Genomic DNA, 10,996 nt, shown 5'->3' on the forward strand with positions numbered 1-10,996 from the left:
AGTAAATTTCCAACAGAGTTTGAGACTTGGTCCTATCATCTCCTCAAAATGCTGGCCAAAGCAAATTGGATTACAAGAATAGAGGTCAAAGATGCTTTGTTAGTTCTCTTTATTAGATTACTACTCCAGGTAATTAATATGGAGCAAACTTCAGGGTTTAAAGAGCTATAGGCAAGAGTTGGATAATTGGGGGCAGCTAGATGGTGCAGTGGATAGAACAGCAGCCCTGAGGTCAGGAAGACCTGAGTTCAAATCTGACCTCAGACACTTGATACTTAACTAGCTGTGTGACCATGGGCAAGTCACTTAACCCGGATTGCCAAACAAAAAAAAAAAAAAAGAAAAAAAAAAGAGTTAGATAATTGGCCAGATGTAATTTGGGGGGAAAACAGAGGGCTTCAGGAATTCATCTGACATAAATGGGGCACACATCATACATGACAAAGAAGTCCTATTTTATGCAAAGTGCTATCCTGTTACAAAGGGGGGTTTGAAAATTAGCCTTCCCCTTAACACTTACTAGCTGTGTGACCTTGCCTAATTAAAAAAAGAAAAGAAAAGAAAAGAAAAGAAAAGAAAAGAAAAGAAAAGAAAAAAGAGGCAGCTAGGTAGTGGGGATAGAGGATTGGCCCTGGAGTCAGGAGGACCTGAGTTCAAATCCAGGCTCAGACACTTAACACTTACTTGCTGTGTGACCTTGGGAAAGTCACTTAACCCCATTGCCTAGCCCCTTCCCCCCAAAAGAAAAGAAAACTGACCTTCCTTATATGGAGAGGGGATGATCACTCATCTTTCCATTTTTTATTTACTATTTTCCCTTGATTATTTTAGTACCAGATTCAAAGACAATAATAGGATATATTTTGATATTTTCTTATATGTGATCATGATTGTAATATGTTATAATTAACCAATCAATTGTCCATGAGTCCTGCCCATATTAAATATCATTAATTTGATATTAAATATAATTCATTTATTGAGTGATTACTATTTATTATCACCACTTAATAATAATGCTAATAACAATAACAATAACATTGACAATAGCAACAATAACAATAATTTACAAACTGGATAAACTTCTCTTCCCATAAGTTTTTGTTTAGCTGTCTCTCCATCTCATGACTCTCCGTCTCCACTTCCCCCAGTCCACTATGTGAAGCACTGGATAGGGTACTGAATTTGGAGTAAGAAGACTTGAATGCTAATCCAGTTTCAAACATTTTATAACTGTGTGAACCTGGACTAGTCACTGAATCTCTACTCTTCTGTAAAATGGGGAAAACAATGCATTTAATTTCTAGAGCTATTGCTTACACAGCAAATTGCCTGGCCCATAGCAGTCATTTAATAAATGCTTCTTTCCCCGCTTCCTTGCTTCCTTCCTTCCAAACTTCTTTCTCTTTGTTATACTTAAATGTACATTATAAGCAAATATAATTTATTTTTGTGTATGGTACACACATATGCATAGATGTATATATGTTATTCATATTGTTTGCATATGGTCTAACAATCAATGTCTCTAAAGTTTATACTTTTTCTTCTCATTACTCTATTACATTAAAGCTTATGTTGTCAAAAGCAACTATACTGCCTCTGTAGATGGTCCTTTACTGTCTGAAACAAAATCACTGTGTTTTTAATTACATTGTCTGTTATTCTCAAAGCAAGTTCTTTTTTTTCTTTTCTTTTTTTTTTTTGCAGTTCTCTATTCTGACTGTGAAGCAAGCTGGCCTTTAATGTTGTTGAACTATTTTAATAGGAATAGTTTCCCTTAAACATGTTTTAAATAATTCTTTTATATGTTGCTGATGGCAAGTTTCAGTGTCTTTCTTTTTATCCACAATATGAATATATTTATAAATGCCTGATTCTGCTATATTTCACCTTGTAATTTCTTCATTTGAGAGTTCTTATTTTATCTCTACTACCTAGTTATCATCTTTCCAATTCAGCCATCTTGTTTCAATACTTTATAACTAATTCAGTCAACATAACAATGAATATTTCTTCATATCAGCTCCTGGGACATACACTTTCTCTGAAACTAAAGTTAATTGGTCTGTCAAATGACTTTGACAGATTTGTCTTCATCGATCCCACATTTGTAACAGAAAAAAAATCTCCTTTCTGAATTTATGTTGATGTTGGGATTATTGTATGAAATGGCTGTGATTTCAGTAAAGATGAGGTCTTCCTTAGTATTTTCAAAGAACCAGGATGACCTCCATTAATTACCCAGTTTGCCTTTCTTTATACTGATTCCTTGAAACTCAATCACTTTCAAAGGAAATCTGCATTTACTTTCATCACACATTTGTCTATCTAAGTGATAACTGTAACAGATATAATTCTGATCCTTTGTACTGCACATCTATATATTTTGCATCACACTCTTATGACATCCCTTCCCCTGGTCTTTCATATTTATTTAATCATTTGAATTATTTTGTCTATAGTTCCATGTTCAATATAATTTCTACAGGCTTTGGGTCTCATATTTGCATCTGAAAGTTGTTGGAGACTGGTATTTTTCCATGTCAACTAGATACTCTTTTATCTCAAGGTTTTTTGGATCCAGATACTTTATAACTGTACCAGCCTAAAAGAATCTGCTTCTTTTGACAGTCTAGCTGCCCCTGGTGGTAGTAGTCTCTTTAGGCAAATGTTCTCACAAAATGCAAAGTCAATAGAATGCCCCTCTTTGAACTCAACTAGAGTCTTAAGAAAGGATATGTGGAATTGTAACATAATCTTAGTGACAGTAATTCCCCTTGGGAGTTTTTAAACTGTTTTTACTATATGGATAAGTGATTGATGTTTTTCAAGATATGCCCACATAATAAAACTTCTCCACTGAGGAATTTCACTAAATGTCTTATCTTTTCTTACTCATATACCATTGAATTTCATTTATTAAACATTCAGTTATTAATTCACTTTTTTGACACAAACTTTTACTTTTTTGTATTATTTTTATACTCTGAATTTACTTTTATGATATTCTAGTTCCCACTGTATACTTTCAACTGCCATTTTTTCAAATAGTGATAATTTTTTATAAATGTATTGACAAAGCCTATACTGCTAAACCTATAACTAAACATGCAGCATATGGAATTACTATGAGTAGATACAATATGTTATATATAGTTGTAAAAGTAGGCATTTAAATGCTGTTGATCTTCAACAGCAGTGTCAAGTATTTTGTGACTGTGATTCTTTAAATTACATCCTATTTCTAAGGATATGATATGTCAGAGGGTAGGAAAAATTTAAATAAAAATCCTAGGCATAATTTCCTAAAATTGGCATGGAACTGTGGTTAATACCAAATTTGGGCTATTTTTCTTCACTGCTCAGGAATTGACAAAAACCAAGCATAGAGTTGAAAGCAAGAATGGACAGAAATCCATCACCACAATGCCACGTAAAACATGAAAAAGTCAAGAAATATAGTATCTGAGGTAGGTAATCACAGAAAGGTGTATTGGGGGAAAGTAGCATATTGTTTTATAATAAGTCACAGCAGCTTAATATCTCTGGGAAAGAGAGTAAAAACTGTACTTTTCTATTGGCTACAAAAGGAGAGAAAAGATGTTCAAAGTAAAAGTCATTCAATGGTTGAGAGACAGAAAAAGGACAAATCTTTTCTTAGTAAAAGATCTAAGCAGAATAAAAGCTCAGATCCTCAGTAGGAGAAGAAAATCCTCATCATCTTCAGTGCAAATGTAGTAGTGCTGTGTATGCACCTCCATAGGAAAAAGTTGGGAAAAAAAGTATTAAGAACTCTAACTCTTTAATATTTCTGGAGAATTAACGTCATTTAGCATGGATGTAGATTGAGCACCGACAATGGACAAGGAAATTTGGAACCTAAAAAGAACAGGAATAAGGCTGTTGTCCATTAATGAGCTAAAAATATCATTTCTTGTTGTCCTTTGTATTTGAAGAAAACCAAAATTACAGGACAATGTCAGGGTCGGTATACAATATATCCAACTGTGACTGATCAGACCAAGACAAGCTCAGAAAGTGCTACCAAAGGTCAGGCACAAATAGTCTGCATGAACATCTGGGATGTCGATGTCTCTGTACTTGCACCATGTTTCTTTTCTGCTATTGCAATATAACTTTCTCAAAAAGCACAGAGAGTTTAAATATAGTTAACAAGGAATGGAAAAAAAAGAAATATAAATGAAAAAAATTACATTGAAGTTTATCTTAATAAAATTATACAGAATGCTAAAGAACAATATAATAATAATAATAGCAACAAAAACAAGAATAATACAGACAATAATATTTAGATAATACTTACTAAGTGCCAGGCACTGTGCTAAGTGTTTTACAGTTGTTATGTCATTTGATCTTAACCACAAACACGCAAGATAGTTGCTATTATTACCCTCTTTTGACAAATGTGAAAACTGAGATAAACAAAGATTAAGTGACTTACCCAGGATATTATAATAAGTATCTGAAGCTGGATTTTTCCTCAGGCTTTCTTGACTCCAGGCCTGACATTCTTTCAACTGTGCTACCAAGCCATCTACTTTTTTTTGCCAACATTACAAATAGAAATAGCAAAAAATTTCTTCAGAAAATAAATATGAAAGCATATGACCAATCAAAACATACAAAGAATTTGTGCCAAAATCTACAAATAGAGAAAATATTGACAAAATAAGAATACTGGAAGAAAACCAAGAGAAATTGATCACTGTGTATATAGGTAATGCAGTGGATGGAGCTCTGTGTCTGAAATTAGAAATATGTGAGTTCACATGTGCCCTTAAACATTTTTTATCTGTATCACAATGGATCAGCCACTTAACTTCTGTCTGCCTCAGTTTCCACAAGTGTCAAGTGTGGATAATAGTAACACCCCCTTCTAAGGCTGTTAGAAGGATAAAAATGGTTAAATATTTATAAAGTGTTGGTCATAGTGTCTGACACAGAGTAGATACTGTAAAAATGCTTGTTCCCTTGTCTTCCTCAGTGAAGATTTATAACCTAAATCAATTTCAACAATTTTTTTGTTCAGACTCCATAAAAAATTTCTTAATGATTAATTTAAAATGTTCTATTCAATACTCAAAGTTAAGTAACTTATCCATGATGAGACAGTAATAGTTTCTTTTTAAAAAGTTAGTTCCTATACTAATACACTCTTTGTAAAACATTCTGTTCTAGTTTCTTTTTCTCTCTTTCCAATGTGTGAGATGACAAGGTCAATGAGTGTCTAAGATAGTCAAAATTTCTAGTCTGAAATACACATGTGTAAACAACAACAATGTCTAGCAAAATAATCAGTTCATATTCCAAATTAGTTCTGTCTCTTCTTTGTAACCAATTCATATCTTGAGTTCTGACATGGGTTGCATGCCCACTCCCATGAGCTCTCATTCTACGTTTCCAGGGTGAAAAAGGTGGTTCACTAAGAAGCACTAAATGTTCCTACCTTGGCCATCATAGTCATGTACATTGATATGGCCAACATTTTACGACAGTACTCAGTACTCAATTCATTTTTTCTCAAAGGCTAAGAACGTGTAGGAAGACAATTACATTCTTCTGAGTAATTTTATTAACTTTTAGATGTCCATGGATTATATTTCCTAGTTTATAGTCAAGGAAACACTTTTTTTGGGGGGGGTGCAGGGAAACACAGATTCTTCAACCATACTGCTAAGGAGATATCTAGAACTGTCTAATTTTTGGCCATGTGGCCTCCATGGTGGGTAGCATTATATCTAGAAGCAATGTGCTTAAGGATAAATTCTTCTAAAGATGAGTCACAGAAAAAATCCTGCTATGTCTTTGAGGAAAATCTGTTCCTTCCAGCTTTATTCAGCAAAAAAAGAAAAAAAAGAAAAAGAAAAAGAAAAACTTGATTTTTTAGATTTTCTGAAGTTATTTTGCTATAATTTCATTTATCATAATGCTGCACTTTATTTAAATATTTTGTTTGCAAAAATCCAATGCACCAATATGAACATTTGTTGAACAAGTTCATAGTATGTACATTCAAGAACAAAGAATGGGGAGGGGGGGTTGCAGCTAGCAGTGGCTAGAGCATCAGCCCTGGAGTCAGGAGGACCTGAGTTCCAATCTGACCTCAGATACATAACACTCACTAGGTGTGTGACTCTGGGTAAGTTGCTTAACCCCAACTGCCTCAAAAAAAAAAAAAAAAAAAACAAAAACAGAAAATAGTCTCTTAAAATAGTGTCACAGTAGGCCATGTTTGGCAAGGCAACAGGAAATGCCATACTCATTAATCTAATTATCAATATAGATGAATCATGTACTGAAGCCCTACCAGAAAGAGCTCAGGATGATTTATTGTTTAAAATGAGGAGCCCATGAGAGTCATAGACTAAGCCAAATAAGTGTATTGGGGTATTATAGAAATCTATTAAGGATAAGAAAAGAGCAACTGGGATGGTGTCTGAATTGAATGGTGTCTGAAAGGATGGCTGTGCTCAAAGGAACTGCTGAGTTTTCATTGATCAGATTTCATGATTCCACATGTGTCTATAGAAATGAGTGAAATTGTGGGAAATACTTCAAGGATTTTGAAGTCTTTTACATCAATTATACCATTTGATCTTTACAACAAATTTCTAAAGCAACAGTATCATCTATATTTCACTAATGCAGATATGAGACATATAGAAATTAAGTGCTGTGTTTGTTGACACACTGTTAGTGAGCAGCAAATGGAATTTCAACTCATTTACCTCTTGCACTCCCAATTCAAAGCTCTCTGAACCATACCTCACTAGCATATAATTTTCATGTTTGGAGCTCTGGAGAGACTAACAATGTCATTTCTAAAGAGACACAGGTCTAGGTCTTTCAGGAATACTTGAATAATAATAATAAAAAGAAAACATAAAACTTATTTCAGATCAGTCCTGCCAAAAGCCTACTTTAATTATTTTATTCCCTACTAAAAGAAATGGTCAAAAAAGCTTGTTTTCTCTAACACTAAGGCTACATATTCCTGGATACTTTCCCATAAAAATCAGGAATGTAGGGCAATTGATTTATTGTGCAGTAAGTAGTTGTAATGACTAGAGAATCCAGGAGGCACCAGCATCTTTCCCTCTCTGATGCTGCTTTCAGCGAATGGGTAAAAGCCATTGTTGGCCAAGCTTGCTTTGTAGACTTGTCTGATCCTACTTTTGATGTCAGTGAGGAGAGTAAGAGAGTAGTTTATGAGGCACATAATTGAAACCCTGAGAATCTTATTTACCTAAAAATTTCTCGTGAGTCAGTGTTTATCCCTGCATTGGATAGTCTTGAGTTCTGCGAGCATGTCCTCAGAATCTTACTCCTTTTGGAATACCCAAAGACTTACACTGCAATGATTTTGAGTGACAGCTCAGCTTCAGGGGTGGTTGTATTTGTGGCAATAATTTCCCTATTGAACAGCTCTTCATGATCATTTATGTTCCAATATTGGAGGCATCATAATCCTTTCAGTCAAAAGACATAGGATCCTCTTACTAACAATAGCCTACAACTGAAAATGCCATAAACTCTCAGTCTGACAACAATAGAAATGTAAGAGCTACAAAGTATGGCTGCTCACCTTTGATATCTAGACCAAAACAAGTACAAGCCAACCAGCAACCTTGACCACAATGGTGTCAATGTTGCCTGACACTTCAATCATAGCTACATTCAAAATCAAGGGTGGAATGAAAGGGAACTGGATGCTTTCCAGATGGTCTTAAAATACATGATTTTATTATTAAATCTCCTAATATTTTTAGGAGATAGCATAAGGAATACGAAGTAAATCCAAGAGTAATTCAAAGCCTTCCAAAAACAGAAGGCAACTCTATTCCAATCCATACCTGTAAAACAATCTTGTCTATGATATTCTCTTTAATTAATCATTCAACCTCAAAATGAAGATCTCTGGTAATGGACAACTTGCTACCTCTCAATACAACCTTGTCTATTGTTTAAAAACTCTTTGGATTATTATCAATTCATCAAACTTAAATATATTTCTCTCATGTACCAGATGATTCCATAGTTCTAATTTTGGGGACAGAAGAGAAACAAATCAACATTTTTCTACATGTGAGCTATTCACAATTGACTCTTTTCTAAGATTCTCCAAAAGACTGTTCATCTATCACTCAATTTAACATAGAATTTTTATAATGTGATTTTCTCAACAAAATTTTCTCATATTTGCTATGTAGTTCCCCTGAAGCCTTCTCTTCCCAAGCTAAGCATTTTATTTTTTGAACCATCATCTAACAACATTTTTTCCTATATCATCCCTAATGTCATCATCTGATATCATTCTGTATTTTTTATCATCTATTACCCTCTGGATAATCTCTAAAATGGCAGCTAGGTGATACTGTGGATGAAGTACTGGGCCTAGAGTCAGAAGACTCATTTCCCTAAGTTGAAATCTGACCTCAGATATTTACTAGCTCTGTACCTGGGCAAGTCACTTAACCCAATGTGCCTGAATTTCCTCACTAGTAAAATGAGCTGGAGAGGGAAAGGACAAACCACTCCAGTATCTTTGCCAAGAAAACTACAAATAGGGTCACAAAGATTCAGACTTGACTGAAACTGACTGAACTACAACAATATTAATCTCCAAAGTATCAATGACCTTCTAAAATTGAATAATATAGACAGAGTTGAATATATAAAAATATAGACATAGGAGATAAAATATAATAAAATAACTAACTCTTCCTTACCAGTAAAATTATTTTACAGTTCTTAACAATAACAATACTTGTATTATTAAACTCAAAAATATGAATAACATTTTCTAAAACAACATCTCCATGAAAAACAATTTATTGAAGATTATCTGATTAGTCAGAAGTATGTAGAATCTCATTTGAAATATCTGATTCTATAACACAATGCTCTCTCTTCCTTCACAGGTAACTTTGGGTCTGAAAACCATTTTTCTGTCTGATACAATAAGGAATTCAATCTTATGATGTTGTCCTGTTCATTTTCTAGATGTTTCAGATTATAATTGGAATCTTTGGGAATGGCTTACTCCTTTACTTATACAGCTCTAATTTAATCACTTGCCCAAGGATAAGAACCATTAGCCTGGTTTTAATTAATGTGGCCTTTTCCAACATTATGATGATTCTCTTCAGAGAAGTACCATGGGCAATTCAGATCTGCATCCAGGAAATTTTCTTAGCTGATGCTGAATATAAAATCATAATTTATTTGCAAAGAGTGTGCCGAGGTTTTTCCCTTTGTACTACCTGCTTCCTGAGTGTCTGCCAGGCCAAGATCATCTGCTCCAGCAGCCCCAAATGGGTTGAGCTCAAAGTCAGAGCCCCAAAGTGCATTGTTCTATCCTGTGTCTTCATGTTTGGACTCATTCTGTTGATAGATATGATTGTGACTCTATATGTGACTGGAACCAGGAACAACACAAACAATGAGTTGAACAGGAACCTACGGTATTTTTCTACACATAGGTATGCCATGACTACCTCAAAACTTATAATCTGGATTTCATTTTACAATGCAGTGTTTGTGGACATCATGGCCATTACCAGTGGCTACATGGTGCTTGTTTTGTACACACACCACCGGCAAGTCCAACACACTCATAAGACCAGCTATAGCCCCAATGCCTCCGCAGAGACCAGAGCCACCAAAATCATCCTGTTGCTCATGAGCATCTTTGTATGTTTTTATTCAGTCAGTTCCCTCTTTATTATTTTGTTAGATAATTCTAAAGACACAAACCAATGGGTGATATATGTCAATGTGTTTTTTAACTTGTGTTATCCAGTAGTCAGTCCCTTTGTTTTAATCTGCAGTGACTCTCAGATCCCCAGTCCTTGTAATGTTTACAAAAGGATGAAAATGGCTTATCTCCTTTCATGAAAACCTAAGAAAAATGTGTAAAGTCAATGAGCCACAAAATTGTGAGGTTAAAAAAACACTCAAATCTCACTCTGTCCAAACCTCTCATTCTAAAAAAAAAAGGCCATTGGAGCAAAATATCAAGTTTCTAAAAATCTGAAAATCATTATTTTGCTTTCTCAAAGCTAAATTCCTTTACATATGGGCCATTCTGTTGAGAACAATGACAAATCGGGGGGGGTCAATGGAAAAGAGAGGAATGTTCCAAGAAGGTTGGTAATAATTTCAATGCGGTCCTGTCCTTCATAGAAGGAAGACATTTTAATAGTTATCAAGTTCAATACACTTATACTTGAATTTCTTCTTCTCATAGAGATAAAACTTAGGGAAATTAAGGAAAAGTCACCCAATTACTAAAATGTTCAATATAGCAATATAGTTGCAGCAATGGTAAGTTTTATTTGTTTGTTTGTTTGCTGATCAATATAGGATAGAAATATGATAGAAAAAGCTAAGAAATTGGTATTAATCTAATATCTCCAAGGGCTATGGGTCTTGCAAATTAAACACTGTAGAATAAGTTGCAATCTATAAAGCATACTAGTTTATATACCAGGCTCTATGCCAACAACATATGTGAATTTTGTTTTATTGAACAAATGTTCTTTGCCTAAGTTGTCGGTGGATGATTAGGGAGGGTAAATGGTTGACTAAAGGCTATGTGAAGAAATACAAGAAAAGAAGGGAGGTGGAGATTGCAAAGTACTCATTTGTCTTTTGAAATCTCTTTGCTGTAGAGACAGTGGCAGAAGTTGAAACTGTAAAACAGAGTACTGTTTTATACCAGAACATTTCTTATTCTATAATTGGTAGCAGGAAATAGTTGGTGCTACCCAGGGCATATATATCACTTTTTGACTCTGAAAGCTACATAATAGTGTTGGACATAGGGATTAAGAAAAAAATGTAGAATTGGTATGAAACAGATTTTACTGCCAAAGAAAACTAGTCACTAAGAGCTAGGCTATTGTATCTCTTCTGTACAAAGAAAGGTACTATTGGCTTATGCCGATTGCTTAGTATTATTACATTTTTG

General features: G+C 34.3%; 1 protein-coding gene across 1 annotated transcript; it reads left to right on the forward strand.

Moving 5' to 3' along the window:
• Positions 1 to 7,084: 7,084 nt before the first annotated feature.
• On the forward strand, positions 7,085 to 9,921 carry LOC114051798 (vomeronasal type-1 receptor 4-like). The gene is made up of 2 exons (XM_027874199.1): positions 7,085 to 7,147; positions 9,028 to 9,921. Exons 1-2 carry the CDS (start codon positions 7,085 to 7,087, stop codon positions 9,919 to 9,921), a joined length of 957 nt encoding a protein of 318 aa, XP_027730000.1.
• Positions 9,922 to 10,996: the final 1,075 nt, after the last annotated feature.

The sequence above is a fragment of the Vombatus ursinus genome, unplaced genomic scaffold (genome assembly GCF_900497805.2).
Source record: "Vombatus ursinus unplaced genomic scaffold, bare-nosed wombat genome assembly UNPS02014806.1, whole genome shotgun sequence".
NCBI lineage: Eukaryota > Metazoa > Chordata > Mammalia > Diprotodontia > Vombatidae > Vombatus > Vombatus ursinus.

What these genes read in the sequence shown, in the direction of transcription:
- LOC114051798 (XM_027874199.1), top strand. Translation starts at nt 7,085, where the DNA reads ATGACTAGAGAATCCAGGAGGCACCAGCATCTTTCCCTCTCTGATGCT. An exon ending in ATGCTGCTTTCAGCGAATGG is followed by an intron (nt 7,148 to 9,027) that starts GTAAAAGCCATT and finishes TTCATTTTCTAG; the next exon opens with ATGTTTCAGATTATAATTGG.